Source organism: Zeus faber, assembly GCF_960531495.2.
Source record: "Zeus faber genome assembly, chromosome: 21".
NCBI classification, from domain to species: Eukaryota; Metazoa; Chordata; class Actinopteri; order Zeiformes; family Zeidae; genus Zeus; species Zeus faber.
In genome coordinates, this window is record NC_137208.1 from 20,516,126 (window position 1) to 20,533,294 (window position 17,169).

The following is a 17,169-nucleotide window of genomic DNA, read 5'->3' on the forward strand; positions in this document are numbered from 1 at the left end:
ATCCGCTCATTTTGGATTGTTTTCCCCAAGTATGTGATATGCTATATCAGTTCCACTTCTTTTAGAAGGTTCCCACTGTTGTCCTGATGTAATGTATCAACAGGTCCCCTGAGCAGGGCTGTGACGGTATGAATTTTTTCGGATCGGTCAGTGTGCATTTCAATAACAGGATGAAACAGATAGAAGCTTACAAAAATGCACAGCGCATACACATAACATTTCGACGAGGAATAAGAGGAATCACAAATCAATTTTTATCTGTGCGAATCGTCCTCGGACGTGAACACAGCTAGTATAGTCATGTATAAAATATTCACACTGATTCGACTCACACATTTCTGAGATGGGTAGAGCTTTAAAAATAATGACTAATAATTGGACACACACAAAAGAAATCCCCCATATGGACTGTCCGTCCCCCTCGTGCGCGGCACACAAAGCTCAAGTGACGAGCGGAGCAACTGAAAAGTTTCTCCAGAAGTCTAGAACATAGCATGGAAGACAGTCAATGATGACAAGTCAACAATGATTATTGTGTTTATATTTCATATCACACACCATATTCACTACTGTGACTTTCACAAGCAAAAAAAAAAATATATATATATATATATATGTATGTATATATATATATATATATATATATATATATATAATTATTATTTTTTTTTGCGGTGATGATGATAATGAGCTCAACCCCCCGGTGACGTCACGGTTATCGTCACAGCCCTACCCCTGAGTACCAGATTCCTTTCCGCCAAGGACTGAATAAAACTAATTTAGCGCGTGAGAACACCTATTCTTTTCATCTGTCCAGTGATTCTTTTCCGTCTCCTGGAGGGCCATTCTTGTCTCATCGATTGTTGTCTCCTTGGAAGACAGAAAGCAAAATCCATTTCACCATGTTGTTGCAATGATCAGGGCTTTTTTCATGCTGTTTGAGTAGTGCACCTACACCGATCAGCCAAACGTTGGGCGTTTTTCGCACTGCAGGATTTCATTTATTTTGTTTTCCAACGGTAATAGAATGAATTAACGTGCGCCTTGTAATCCCCGTGCGCCGTCCCGATGCGAGCCCGTGCCTTGAGAAAGTCTAGACTTTCTTGTAAATTGCACCTTGTAAATCTAATATGAGTGAAGATTCAGGCACTGGATTACCTATTTCTTTCGTCAGATTTCTTCAGAAACAGATTTTAGTGAACTGATGAGGTGAAATAAGTGAAGGTTACAAATTAAATACAACACAGAACATGGAACATGCTGAAACCCAATTGGCTGTCACTTCAGCGTAATTTCAGAGTCACTTCAGGGTTCCAGGGCAGTGCGAATACAACCAGAACAAAAGCCCTTGATGGTATTTAGTTCTCGGGGGACCTCCCCAGTTTCTAGCTCCCCTCAGGGAGTCCCCAGAATTGTTTGGTGCAAAATGCCTATTTAAACCACCATTTTAATCACTTATAATGTGTAGCTCCCCCCCCGTGCTGCCAAAACAGCTCTGACCCGTCGAGGCACAAACTACCACAAGACCTCTGAAGGTGTCCTGTGGTACCTGACACCAAGACGTTAGCAGCAGATCCTTTAAGTCCTGTAATTTGTGTGATGGGGCCCCCATGGATCGGTTGCTCCAGCACATCCCACAGATGCTCAATCGGATCGGCGCCTAACCCCAGCCATCTACATGATGTAGAAGAAAACATGATTCATCAGACCAGGCACCTTCTTCCATTGCTCCATGGTCCAGTTCTGACACTCACATGCTCATTGTAGGTGCTTTCGGTGGTGGACAGGGGTCAGCATGGGCACTCTGACCATCTGTGGCTCCGCAGCCCCATACACAGCAAGCTGTGATTCACTGTGTGTTCTGACACCTTTCTATCATAGCAGCATTAACTATTTCAGCAATTTGTGCTACAGTAGCTCTTCTGTGGGATCGGACCAGAAGAGCTAGACTTCGCTCCCCTGGTGCATCAATGAGCCCATGGGTGCCCATGACCCTGTCACCAGTTCAGCGGTTGTCCTTCCTTGTACCAGGAACACCCCACAAGACCTGCCGTTTTGAGATGCTCTGACCCGGTCATCTAGCCATCACTATTTGGTCCTTGTCGCTCAGATCCTTACACTTGACCATTTTTCCTGCTTCCAACACATCAACTTCAAGAACTGACTGTTCACTTGCTGCCTGATATATCCCACCCCTCGACAGGTGCCATTGAAACGAGATGAGCAATATAATTCACTTCATCTGTCAGTGGTTTTAATGTTGTGGCTGATCGATGTATTCAATAGTGTTGTTTGGTGGCACGGTGGCGCAGTGCATTGCACTGCTGCCTCACAGCAAGAAGGTCCTGGGTTCAATTCCCGCCTGGGGCGCTGTTGGCACCGTGCTCCGGCGGGTTATCTCCCAAATAGGAGCCTTTCTGTGTGGAGTTTGCATGTTCTCCCCGTGCTCACATGGGGTTTCCTCCACCTCACGTCAGTAAGGACCCCCCCTCAAAAACATGCACCCATCATCGTCTGACCAGCGATGGACATTTATCACCTGGTCCCCGGGCGCGTCCACGTATGCTGCCCACTGCTCCTGACTGTGCCCCCGGAGGAAGGACAAGGTCAAAAGCAGAGAATCCATTTCACCGGCCACCATCAAAGCATGTGCGTGTGTGTGCAAGCATGTGTTGTAGTGTGGTGTGTTGCGTGATGAATAAAGACTGCTTCTTCTTTCTTTTGTGACATTACTTTTTTGCTGCCATCGACACAGGGAGGGCTGAGGACGTCACACATATCGGTGTGCATGGACATCACATGATACCTGCTTGGACAGGCAGCAGGAATTGATTAAACCAGTAGTATTAAAATAATATACTTTTTTGTATGATTCCCATTGACATAAAAAAAAAAATCATTTCAAGCACTCTTGGGGGCCCCTCTGGTGGCCACGGGGGCCCTAAGCAGCCGCTTAGTCCACATATGCGTCGTACCGGCCCTGCCTCGGTCAGGGGCATCGGCAGGGTCGCCTAACCCCAACATACATGTCTTTAGGGTGGGAAGACACCCATGTGAACACAGGGAGAACATGCAAACTCCACACAGAAAGCCCCAGAATGCCCTCCTGAGGCAGCAGTGCTAACCATTTTGTTTATTTATTCTCATTGAGAGAAGGATCCCACAAGAGAGTGCTGATCCCACAAGAGAGTGCTGATCCTCACAGCGGCATCACACTTAAATTGAGGTGATGGAAAACAACCTCCAGAATACAGTGTTGCGAGATGAAGTTTAACTTATCCATTTTGTTTCGAAGAAGGTCTAAAGGGCAGCTTCATCTGCACCTGTCGACTCAGGCAAGCCAGATAGATGGATGGATGGATATACGGACACATTTATTTTTATATCGACACAAAGCTTTCAGTGCTGAGCAAAGAATATTCAGCAAAGAAAATGGAGACGACACATAGCGATGGGGAAGTCACAGAAGCGATGCCTCATCTTCCCTCTGGCGATGAATGAGGTATCCTTCTATCCCTCCAGCACCAGGGCAGTCGCTCATGTGAGGCTATGTTTTGTCCATGCTGACAGCAGTGGCAGGACTCCGGCCTTTCGCTGTCCCCAGGTGAGGAAAAAAACAACGAAGGTACAGTCAAGGCTATCACTTTCAGACACGCTGTGGAGCAGGAGGACAGTTGCCGCACAAAGGCGAGGCCCCCCTCCCCCGTCGTGGCCCCTCCTTGGCACTGGCTGACCTCTGCTCATAGGGCCCAGGCACGGAGGCTTTTTGTGAATGGCGGTCTGAGGAAAGTCGCTCCCTGCTTTCATCAGCAGAAGGCTTCCCGAAAGGGGCCGGTGGGTGTGCTGCCCGGGGCCCGAGCCCCAAAGGCCCTGCATTCCTGCAGCATTCAGCGGGGATAGGGTTTCAATCAAGATGAGGTCCCTGCCGCTGGGGGGTTGGTTGGTGGGTGAAGTGCGGCGGGGGTGGGGGGGTTATATTCGTGGATACCTACCTCTGTGAGCGTACCTTGGAAAAAGCCCCACACACACACACACACGACATATTCACACAGGTCTATGCAGCTGCTTGGGGGCCCCCAGAAAACCAACATCAAAGAACGTGCGCCTCTACGAAAAACAATTTTGTGATTTCCCCTTTTGTGTTGAAGGGAGAGGGGAGCGGGGTCTGGAGTTGGTATTTGACACGCAGGAGGAGGGGTCGGGGGGCTTTTATTATTTCAGGTGTGAAAGGGGAAGTCGCTCTTCCATCTTTACGATAAGCTCTCGCTCGGGTTTCGTTAATGAGCGGACGAAGACAAATGAAACGCCTTGAAATCCCAAAGAGACATGGTAAAGATGCAAAGGGAACATCTCATTATTTATGGAGGGGGGAGGGGGGCTGCTACTGCATCCAACTATACTACGTTTATATTAACTATATACTAAGTATAAGATAGTCTTCCAGGCTCTCACTCACTTTCTTTGGGCCTTTTCCTCCAGTGCTTCTGGCCTTTTGTAGATTTGATATTTGCTCACTGTACTTCGCCCATTTCCCATTGTATTTACTGGAGTTTGTGAACATGACCCCCCTGCACAATGGTTCAACTCATGTGAGGATTGAACCATTGGACACGGGTGTTATGAGGCTATCATATGTTAAATTGCAGTATTACTTCATTTAATTTATTTGAAATGTACGTTGTATACTTCAAAGTTGATCCCAAAGTTTGTTTTTGTCAGCATAGATTTTAACGTTTTTTAGGAGCAGAAGTCGGATCTCATATCGAATTTTGGCAACACAGAATGTCGAGCGCTGATGCGGAGAGGATGCTGTGAACGGCCCCTCGGAAGTTCGGACGCAGTATTGACACTCCATAATGTCCTCTAAGAGTTGTTTTGTTTTTCCCTCATCCGAAAAAACAGTTGAAATAATATCCTTCATTTCAGTGTTTTCCCACCAACACCGGTGTGCTGCGAAAGCTTTCGCACTTTTCTAAATTCCACTTCAAAAATATTTGATTGTGGAAATTAGCCTTTGTGTTGCACGATCAAAACTGCCAGGCCGGACTCATTCATCAAATTCATCAGTTCCGGCCCGAGTAGCGGCTCCGTCAGAACAAGTTTAGCTTTGAAAGTGACGACTATAGGTAGTGATGAAAGGTTCAACGCCTTTTTTGAGATTCGGTTAACCGTAACCCTAACCCTGTAACTCAGTGAAAAGAGTCGTTCCGTTTTTCCGACTCTTTGATTCAGTTGCTGCAATGCAACGGTGAGCCAGTGAACGACGAATTATTATTATTTATATTCACTCGCCCACTAAATGACTCCTCAGTTATTTAAAAGAGTTGTTCGCTACGAACGAGCCAATCGAATCAAGAACGATTCAAATCTTGCGTCACTATTAGTCGGCCATTATAATAAGCACAGTTGCGCATGTCTTCTACATTTTTAGTGGTTAACAGGGTAGTGCTGTGTAGGGCAGAAAAAACGTTGGGAAGCGCTGCTTTATTTAACACTTTTCCACCTCACTGATGCTGTTTTTTCAACCAATATAGAGTTTCCCATCCTTGGTTAAATAAGTAAACCATTTCGGAGTTAAAACAATTAGACGACTATCTCTTGAGCAATAATAATCAACCTCCTGTCGTTCAGAATTGCGCAAAAACAAACAAAAACGTGTTCCCGAGAGAGCACCAAACAGGCCAATGAGTCGCGGAGAGTTTTCTCCATTTTTGTTTCTCGTTTTCTTTCCCAAGCGTACTATTTTTATTTTTATTTTCATTTTTTTAAGGCCCCCGTGCATCATTTCTCTCAGGTTTCCCCTGCACTGCCGCTCGCATTCCGTCAGGCCAGAACCATCCGGTGTTGACACAGAGTCCAGTGCTGTGTTTCAAGCCCCGCTGCCATGATAGCCGGGGCTGGCACAGAAAACACCAGCTGTTCAAAACAATCTTGGATGTGTGTGTGGGTGGGTGTGGGTGGTGGTGGTGGTGGTGTTTTTTTTTTTTTTTTTGGGGGGGGGGGGGGTTCTATGCACAGTGGCTGGCTGGGGAATCGTATTCTCCCCCTCTCTCCGTATTCTCCCTCCGCCACGGTCCTCAGCTGTCCCCCAGCCCCCACCCGGGATTACAACCACTTCCTGTGTGCGCTGGCAGAGTGCGGCGCTCGGCCGTTCGTGACGTAATGCGGGCAACAACAGTGTCATCTTTGTTTGGCGACCCGACCGAGACCGGGGGTGGGGGGCAACTGGAACTGCATGCCGCACCGCCAATGCCAAGCGGTCCCCGAGCGGTAACACCCCGCCCCCAAATATTTACAACATTTTTTTTAACTGCATTTACATTTTTCTGTTTTTGATTTTCACGTTTTCTTTCTGTTTTTGTTTTTCCATTCGCTTTGTCCATAACGTTTGCAACGTCATGCCAGTAAACCTTTTTGATGGATTTAAATCCAATTTGCGGAAATCCACAGAATCAAGTCAATTCACGTGCGTAATGTGAGTGAGGCATTCGAATATGAAGACAGAATCAGAAGGGCCGATCCAGGGCCATCACCGCTATACGCTGGTGAATCCCGATTTTAAGTAACTGGAGAAAGTCGCCCCAGTTTCAAATAACTTTACTCCCCATTTATCCTAGATGTAGTTAGTAACACATGGAACTGAATGGGTTTTGAATTTTAACCACGTCTCTCCTCCCTCCCACAGCCACAGCAAGTCGTCCAGAAAAAGCCTGCTCAGGTATGTAATTTGGACACACACACACACACACACACACACACACACACACACTCACACACACACTGAACAAAATGCGTTTTAGGTATTTGTACTGTATGCGTGTGTCCCACATGCATGTGCTATTTCCCCTGTGAATTAATAGAGCTGATTGACTTTGTTTGTTTGCTTTCCTATGACCGTTCATGGGGATTAGGGTTGGGGGGGGGGGGTCGATACATCGTAGTACGATATCTGTCCTCACAACGCCCCAAAAAAACCTGATTATTTTTAAATTTACATTTTACATTGAGATATAGGCCATCTCCACACTAATGCGGATTCCGTCCACACTAGCGATTTCACTGTTTAAAAAACCCCTCCTATTTCTTTCATACGTTTACTTTGTTTACAAAAGCGTAAAACCAGCGTTATCGATACACAGTTTGTACACATCTTAAGTCATTTCAGATTGTCAACATATCCAAATCACCAAACAAAAACAAGAGAGGATCTGTCGCCAAACATAACACTTTATTAATTATTCATGCATTACAGTGGCAAAACAGAAGCGGTCAGCAGTCATAATATTCATACACGATACTGTATGGGCGTGATTCCTAAAGTTGCAGAGAGTTTTAAACTTTTAAGGGAGATAAGGCTCTAATTGAACTACTTGTAAACGTGACTGACCACACGTAAACAAACTGGTCGTTGGCCGTCGCTCGTAGATTCCTGACGTGCGCAAGTGGAGGTCATGACGTCAACGTTTTCAAGAAGCTCCGTGTGGACGGAAGCCCAAAACGGTGGGGGGGGGGGGGGGGGGGGGTGCGTTCTAAAGTTTTTACTGCAGTCAAATGAGAAAGAAATGTATTGCAACAATTGGTGTAATGCCAAACAAAGAATCTCAATAATATCGTGTTAACATGTGTATTATCGCCCAAGGATGGTGATAATATCGTATACTGGGATCCCTGGCGATTCCCACCCCTCATGGAGATGAAGAAAAATTCTACCCCCCAATGAAATGAAATGAAATGAAACAAAACCAACAAAAATCATCAGCGGCTGTGACTGATCAGAATGATCATCAATCATCAATATTTATCAACGGCAAAAATGTATTGCCGCATACTGGAAATGGCCCTTTTGAAACTTGGCTTGTTTTAGCTCGAGCACCAACCTCATTTAGCAGTCCGCGCACTGTGCCGGTGGATCTGTGAGGTTTGTGGCATTCTGGGGGTCGATCCAAGTGAGGGATGGAGGAAAGAAAGAACCCCCCCCCCCATCAAAGTGAGTGGGAGCACACCGTGACATTTTTACAGCCGTCCAGCTCCGGTTCCCGAGTGCCAACAAATCAAGAGCCCCCCAGCCCCGGTTTATGCATTCACACCGAAAGAGTGGTCCGCTCCTGTGGGCCAGAGGATCTGGTGGTAGGGGGTGGAAGTTGAGGGGCGGATGGGGGGTGGGGGTGTAGGGGTTGGAACGGGCTGAAAACTGTACCCCTTCGCCAACCCGCCCCCATCCCACCACCAATTGCGTGTGTCCAGTTTTACCAACCCATTACCCCGTTGGCATCCGCGGCGAGTTGTTTTTAATCACCGAGTTAATGTTCACAGTTCTGCTGTTCTTAAGTGGCACTTTCCTTTGGGGAATGGAACAAAAAGGAAACCAGGCCTTTGTTTCATATCCACTGATGTTGCCGGACGTAGGTCCAATCTTTTAAGGCCAACATCCCAGCATGAGCTGTTGAGTTGAGGCACTGGGGACGCACAGAAAAAAGATGCATTTTAAAGGGGAATTCCAGTGGAATAAGCAACATTTAAACCCTTTTTTTTTTTTTAATTATTATTATTATTATTTTTTAACCAATCGAGGTGACTGATCTAAGTAATCTCTGCCAAGAACCAGTTGGAGACACATTTAGGTACAGGTGGCTGCGGAAAATGAAATACCACAAATACCCTACTTCCACTGGACTCTACATACATGAGCAATGACTTTATAGAGCTTTAAAGTTATAATCTCTATTTATTTATTTTATAAAATAATTCAATATTTGCTCATTTTCTTAAGCTGGAATAAGAAACAGCCATTAAATGTATTTGCATTGTGTCAGTGCTCTATACACTGATTCCATTGTTGGCGGCAGGGTCCGCCGCCCACCAAAGGATACCATAAACTGGCATAGATGGTTGTGGTCGGTAAACTGGATAAACTATGGATGAACATTTCAATTTTTTTTTTTCAGATAAATGACCAAAAATAATAAACTCAACACAATATACCTCCTTATTATACCAGTTTGATTTCAAATATTCCATTGGTCTAATAAGGGAGGATCCAAGGTGAAATACCACCTAATGGAGTGTATGGTGAGCAAGCAATGCTTCTTTTTGCAGTCCAGTTTTATCATCTGTCTTCCCTTGTATAGTGGAATATATACCTGGTATGTTTCCAGGAGATACATTACAAATAAGAACCCTGCAAAGAAATGCAAAAGACCCGCCGAGAATTAATTCATTAATTTTATTCATAAGTGAATACGGAGAATGAGGTCTTTTTTTACGAGTCTAGCATTCTGTGAGGTCTGAAACAGAACTTGGGCTAAACCACCATAATCCCAGGAAAATTGCAACCTAGCAATGGGAATTAACGGCTAAGACCAGAGGGTTTCGAAAGCATCTTAAATTCATAAGTATTTAGCTACTTGTTAACAGCCGTAATTACCCAGTATTCAAGGGACTTTTTTAAAGGGGACCTATTATGCTCCTTTTCAACAAGTTAATACAGGTCTCTGAGGTCCCCAAATCGTGTTATAGATTTTTTTTGCTGAAAATACCACTCCGATAATGCATTCTAGCCATTTTAACATGCCTCAAAACTATCCCGTTCCTGACGGTCCGTTTTTGTGGGTGGCACCACCGTCCCCTAGTTCTGTGAGCCAATGTGGTTTGAGCTTTACTTCCAGGTTCTGCTTTTAGTCTGTAAACTTTTACTGATTTCACCTTATCAGTCCCCCAAAATCTGTTTCTGAGCAAATATGAGGTGAGAAATAAGCAATCCAGTTGCAGTTGAATCTTCACTCCTGTTAGATCTACAAGGCCTAATTTTGTTCTGACTTTGGTTGCCGACACTGCATCAGGACACCACACGTAGGATTTTTTGTTTCATGTAAACGTCGAAAAAAACAAGATAAATGTACACACATTTTATTGATTTTCTTTGGAGCAAAGCCCAGCGGATCACGCGCCGCAGCCTACAGTCTATCTACCACATACTTTTTCTTTTAGAAGAAGAAGAAGAAACACACAGCAGAATTATTTTTCAAATACTTACATTTCCATAGTCTAAAGTTTCTTCACCAACAGTTGGTATGAATTCCTCTTTCTTTTAAAAGATTAGTGCTGGTCTGTAAGCCATCAGAGCGGTTCCCAGGGGCGCTTGTTATTCTCCAGCCGTGGGTGGAGTTACTCAGATGGGGGGGGGGTGGGGGTTGTAATTCAAGTGACATCTGAAGGGATGAAAAATCAGAACAAGTTGTTTCTGAAATAGACAGCTCCCAAAATTGACTGGGTTGTCTTATTTCACAGTTGGTGTGTTCATAAGACCACCAGACACCCAAATGTATGTGCGCAAGCACTGAAAAAAAATAGTTTTTCATAATAGGTTCCCTTTAAAGGGGGAGAGTACATAAGGCATTTTCGGTCCAGCTAAACTTTTTCATAGTTCTAAGAACTTTTTTTATTGGGTCCGCACTGCGGGAACTGGAAACGATCGTAGTTCTTGGAACGCCATTTTGAGGGACTTTTTTTTAGCTCCTACTCCAGGGTAGGTACTCTCCCAGCACAAGAGGAACCTTGAGTGGCGTACGTGCACTGTGATTGGTCGGACACCTGAGCCAATGCGGCAGCAGCGACTGCTATATTTAAAAACCTGCGTAGTGCGTTACAAAAAGAACAAAAATAATAAACAGAAATAATAATCATGATAATAAAATACTGTATTTGAATATATAAATATTTGAAAATCCTCTGTGAGTCCTCTTTATTGCCAAGTAAGTTTACACATACAAGGAATTTGTTTTGCATACAGGAAACAAATGTACAAACCCCAATTCCAATGAAGTTGGGATGTTGTGTAAAATGTAAATAAAAACAGAATACAATGATTTGCAAATCCTTTTCAACCTATATTCAATTAAATACACTACAAAGACAAGATATTTAATGTTCAAACTGATAAACTTTATTGGGTTTTTTTTTTGCAAATATTCTCTCATTTTGTTCCAAAAAAGCTGGGACAGGGGCATGTTTACCACTGTTTATCACCTTTTCCTTTTAACAACACTCAATAAGCGTTTCAGAACTGAGGACACTTAACTGTTGAAGCTTTGTAGGTGGAATTCTTTCCCATTCTTGCTTGATGTACGACTTCAGTTGCTCAACAGTTCGCGGGGTCTCCGTTGTCGTATTTTGCGCTTCATAATTCGCCACACATTTTCAATGGGAGACAGGTCTGGACTGCAGGCAGGCCAGTGTAGTACCCGCACTCTTTTACTACGAAGCCACGCTGTTGTAACGCATGCAGAATGTGGCTTGGCATTGTCTTGCTGAAATAAGCAGGGACGTCCCTGAAAAAGACGTTGCTTGAAACGCTGCTCGCTGCTTGCTCCAAAACCTGTATGTACCTTTCAGCATTAACGGTGCCTTCACAGATGTGCAAGTTACCCACGCCATGGCCACTAACACACCCCCATACCATCACAGACGCTGGCTTTTGAGCTTTGCGCTGATAACAATCTGGACGGTCCTTTTCCCCTTTGGAGGACACCACGTCCGTGATTTCCAAAAACAATTTGAAATGTGGACTGGTCAGACCACAGCACACTTTTCCACTTTGCCTCAGTCCATCTCAGATGAGCTCGGGCCCAGAGAAGCCGGCGGCGTTTCTGGGTGTTGTTGATTTATGGCTTATTGCATGGTAGAGTTTTAACTTGCACTTGTAGATGTAGCGCCGAACTGTGTTTCTGAAGTGCTCCTGAGCCCACGTAGTAATATCCTTTACAGAATGATGTCGGTATTTAATGCAGTTTCGCCTGAGGGATGGAAGGTCACGGGCATTCAATGTTGGTTTTCGGCCTTGCCGCTTACGTACAGAGATTTCTCCAGATTCTCTCTCTTTTGATGACATTATAGACTGTAGATGATGAAATCCCTAAATTCCTTGCAATTGTACGTTGAGAAACGTCGTTCTTAAACTGTTGGACTATTTGCTCACACAGTCGTTTCACAAAGTGGTGAACCTCGCCCCCATCCTTGCTTGTGAACGACTGAGCCTTTCGGGGGATGCTACTTTTACACCCAATCATGACACTCACCAGTTTCCAATTAACCTGTTCACCTGTGGAATGTTCTAAACAGGTGTTTTTTGAGCATTCCTCAACTTTCCCAGTTTTTTGTTGCCCCTGTCCCAGCTTTTTTGGAACGTGTTGGTGGAGGCATCAAATTCAAAATGAGTGAATATTTGAAAAAAAAAAACAATAAAGTTTATCAGTTTGAACATTAAATATCTTGTCTTTGTAGTGTATTCAATTGAATGTAGGTTGAAAAGGATTTGCAAGTCATTGTATTCTGTTTTTATGTACGTTTTACACAACGTCCCAACTTTATTGGAATTGGGGTTTGTAAAATAGAACAATAGGAAAACAATCTGTAAATATATAAAATATGTAAAATAGGGTGTTTTTTTTGTTTTGTATTTTGTTTTGTGATAAAGCTGTACAGTTTGTGCAGGAATGTGCAAATGTTCAGAGTATGAGGTATAACAGTATGTGCAGTGTGCAGGTATAATAGTCCAGAAGAATGAAGAATGTGCATTAATGTAACACATTGACATATCCATTCAATTCAAGGTGTTCAGGTCTGTGTAGTGTCTATGGGGGGGGGGGGGGTCCGTTTCAGTGGCGGACCTTGTTGATGAGGCCAGTTGCAGATGGGAAGAAGCTGTTCTTGTGGCGAGAGGTTTTGGCCTTGTTGGACCGCAGCGTCCTGCCAGAGGGAGGTGTTTCAAACAGTTTGTGTCCGGGATGGGACAGTTCAGCCACAGTCTTACCTGCACACCTCAGGGTCCTGGAGGCGTACAGGTCCTGGAGAGATATCAGATTGCAGCCAATCACCTTCTCAATGGAGCGAATGACACGCTGCAGTCTGCCCTTGTCCTTGGTGGTTGCAGCAGCGTAGCACATGGTGATGGAGGAGGTGAGAATGGACTCACTGATGGAGGTGTAGAAGTCATCTCTGGCAGGTTGAACTTCCTCAGCTGCCGCAAGATGTACAGTACGTCCTCTGCTGGGCTTTCTTGATGATGGAGCTGGTCTCCCAGGACCACTTGAGGTCCTGGGAGATGATGGTTCCCAGGAAGCGGCAGGACTCCACAGAGACGACTGGGGAGTCACACGGGGTGATGGGGGTGAGTGGGGCTGCGTTCTTCCTGAAGTCCACAACCATATCCACTGTCTTTACAATGTTGAGCCCCAGGTTGTTCTGGCTGCACCAGGTCACCAGATGGTCAAGCTCCCACCTGTAGGCAGACTCATCCCCACCAGAGATGAGCCCAATGAGGGTGGTGTCGTGCGCAGATTTCAGGAGCTTGACAGACTGGTGGCAGGAGGCGCAGCTGTTGGTATACGGGGAGAAGAGCGTAGAAAGGAGAAAGAACGCAGCCTTGAGGGGAGCCGGGTGCTGATGGTCTGGGAGTCTGCCTCCTGTCAGACAGGAAGTCTGTGATCCACCTGCAGGTGGAGTCAGGCACGCTCAGCTGGAAGAGCTTGTCCCGCAGAAGAGCCGGGATGATTGTGTTGAAGGCGGAGCTGAAACCCACAAACAGGATCCTGGCGTAGGTTCCTGAGGAGTGAAGGTGCTGGAGGATGAAGTGGAGGGCCAAGTTCACTGCGTCGCCTACAGACAGACCTGTTGGCTCTGTAGGCGAACTACAGGGGGGTCCAGGAGAGGGTCTGTGATGGATGTGAGGTGGGACAGCACAAGGTGTTCAAAAGACTTCATCGCCACAGAGGTCAGAGCGCACATCTCCTTTCCGACTACGTTAAAATCATGAAACCCACGACACACAACAAACACACAGCTCCGACCATAGCGTCCTCCATCTTGTTGTCGTTCTATGTCACTTCTGGACTAACTTGAATCCCATGCCAATGGATGTCAACTGAATTCCGGAGAGGAATTCAGTTGAATTCCGCAAATTAAGGGTTGGGTGGAATGATTCTTTCTCCTCCACCTTCCCTCATTTGATGCCCCTTTTGTTCTCATTTATACCATGTCATGGTTGGGTTTCCGCGCTGCTAATGAATGGGGCTCGGGTTGGCGCGCGGCGAGGGGAACCCCTCTGGCCGCGGGACCCTCCTCCCCTGAATGGTCAGCGGACGCGGCACCCTCAGGAAGAAGAGGCGGTGTCAGTTAGTTCCCGCTGAATCGAATGGAAGCGGTGCGGAAAACGAGAATCCCTTTTAATGCGGAAAGTGGCGATGGATATGTTGGGGTTGTTGGCTTTTTTCCCCCGACTGGAATGGATGGAATAAAATGAGAAAAACGTTTGGGTAGATCAAAATTGCGTGGCTGTAATTTTTAATCGAATTCATCACTTCCAACCAGGATAGCATCTCTTCAGAGCAGGCCCAAGTTTCACACTGAAAGGAAATACGATTAGCAGTGATGAAAGTTTCGACTGAGACTCGGTTCTCCGCGAGTCGCTCGGTAACGAGTAGCTCATTTGATTCAGTTGGTGTAACGCAGGCTGAGGAACGCTTCTTCCGGTGAACAATGAATGAGAGTCAGGAGAGTGGGTCTGGCTCCGCGTTGTGAATCCAGTTCTCACAAGAACCATTTCATTCCGTCTAAATTATTTATTTTGCTCACATTCAGTAATAATTATACCAAATGTCAAGACCTTTTTGCCTCAGTCTTTAGTCTTCGTATTAGTTATTTATTTTCATTTCATGAGTTGAAGATTCACTCGCTTGTCCGCTTTTTGCCTGAGGGACCCCCCGACTCCCGACTCGTTTAAGAGATGTTCGCTACGATCGAATCGTTCGCCAATCTTGCGTCACCAGATATTAGCAGGCCATAATAATGGGCACAGTTCTACGTGTTTGAGGCGTTTTCAGTAGTTAGCGGGATCGTAGTGTGTAGGGGGATGGTGTCATTGTATTTCATCAACTTGAGTTCCAACAATGACACAGCTTTTTTTAAATGTCGCTGATTTATCATAGTGGGTTGAGGACAGAATGAAGTGTTTCTACCTGCGTCATGTGATCGTACGCAGCCTTAGACAATGACTGGATCGCTCAGCATACAAACTCATATTCATCTTCATCTCAATTGAAAAATAAATATAGAAATACCGCCATGAATTGATATCCAATTCAGAACATGAGTGAAGCTTGTGGCATCTCCTATAGACAAAGTGGATTATTATTATTATTATTATTATTATTATTATTATTGGCCGATGCCGGGAAGCTGCTTTGAAGTTGAAAGGGAACGTGATTTTCTTAAAATGCCGAAAAATCCGATTGCCTGAGTGCGGCTCTTTGAAACGACGTTTTGGGGCTGTACATTTTCCCAGACCGCGAGAAAATATAAGAGCAACCAGCAGCCGCAAGGTTTTAATGACATTTTTTTTCATAATTTGCTCTTTTGTTGTTTTTTCACTCATGGCCTTTTCATTGTTTTGTTGTATTTATTGTATTTGTGTTTTTATTTTGTTGTTTGGGGGCGAGGGTTGTAATAGATGTGTAGTAATGTGTAATAATGACTTTTTTTTTTTTATTGTTTTGTTTTTTTTGTCTATACATTTTAAAATAGTTTCGTCGTTTAATTTCGTAACGGTTTTTTTTTTTTTTTCTTTTGTTCCACAAATTGCTTGTTTTGTTTTCCCTTTTTTCTCAAGGCTTTTTTTTGTTGTTGTTTGTCTCCCAGGAAAAGGACGAAGAGGATGAGGAGGAGTCCGCAGAGGAAGACTAAGCTCGCGCGTCGTGAAACCTCTACCTCATTCAGCCGTCAGGTCTCTTTCCAAGGGAAAAGACTGCCCTCACCACTTAATGTTTGATCTTTTTTATTTTTACCTTTCCACTCGTTTTTTTTTGGGGGGGTTTCATTTTGTTTCGTTTCACTTGGCTCAATTTCGTTTCTTTTTTTTTTTTTTTTTTTGTTTTTGCTGTCGCCGTCGGGTTGTCATCGACGGCGAGAGCGGGGGCCCCGCCCCCCTTTTTAGTTTCGGAAAACGCCGACTGCTGTAGGCACCGAGGTGCGGAGATGAGATGCGCGACAGTGCCAACAACAGGTCGCTCCTCCATTTGTATTCTGTTCTTCTTCACACACACACACACACACACACACACACACACACACACACACACACACACACCTCTTATTTTTGCAAACAAACCAACACACCACCATCTCAGTGTGACGTCACCAAACACAGGGAGACGCAGAAACCTCTCAGGTCGCTGCTTTTGCGCGTCGTGTCAGGGCCAAAGTAAAAATATATATATTAAAACGCCTCTACGCAAATTCTTCTTTTTTTTTTTTTTTTTTTACGCAATATGCGTGATACCGCGACTGAAGAATAATTTATTTTGATTTTAGCCATGAACAGAATCAACCGCGGCGGAATTGATTTACTTTGAATGATCACATATTATATCCAAGCTTTAATCTTTGCGGTGAATTTGAGATGAATTGTCCTCGTTGCTAGAATTAGGGAAAAAGAAAAGATTTTTAAGATTGGTTTTACAATTCTTAACTTATCACTTTGGTGAAGGAACAAAAAAAAAACCCCATGTATTTGGGCTATGTATTGCCTCGGGGCATTATGCGTGCCGGTCTGGCACTTCCCTTAAAGATGGATATTTAAAGCTTTAACACGGACCCACTTAAAGGCCTAATTGTTGAGCGTATTGTGTGAGAAATAATGTGATTCGGTCAAAATGATACTGCGCAGCGTTTATCAAGTTTTATTACACTGCTCTGTGGAATACTCTATTCCGATTGGTCAATAGCTGCAATCAACAGCGAGTTATTTCTGAATATGGCCGCCGTTTGCCAATAATGACGGTTTCACTATTGCTACACGCTAATGCTAACACTACCTAGTTGCAACATCTTAGTGACGCTACGTAGAAGGTTAGTTTAGTTTGCTACGTTGTTCAGCGGTGGCTACGCTGTCGTTGACTGTTTTTCTTAACGGAGGCTCTTAAAACTCGGCACGCTAGTTTTAAAATAATTTAAAATCAGTATTTGTCTCAATGTGTTTGCTGTTCAGTTGGGTGTAAGCCGCGTTATAAGCGATAAACGCGCAGCCAGCCGGTCATTATCGTGAAATCTCCCCCTTTTGGAGGGATGCGAGACCCGATCACCCTGTCGGGGGTTATTCTGCGGTAACGACCGGCTGGC

The 17,169-nt window shown here is 44.7% G+C and overlaps 1 protein-coding gene across 1 annotated transcript in view; it reads left to right on the plus strand.

Annotated features, from left to right (window-relative positions):
* The window catches only part of hmga2 (high mobility group AT-hook 2), a gene marked incomplete at both ends in the record, with an annotated part of 39,891 nt that extends 24,156 nt beyond the window's left edge, over positions 1–15,735 (plus strand). Inside the window, 2 exons of the mRNA XM_080022526.1 lie at positions 6,686–6,718; positions 15,691–15,735. Of these exons, the coding sequence (XP_079878652.1) occupies positions 6,686–6,718; positions 15,691–15,735 (78 nt within the window). The remainder of the gene's footprint in view (positions 1–6,685; positions 6,719–15,690) is intronic.
* Positions 15,736–17,169: the final 1,434 nt, after the last annotated feature.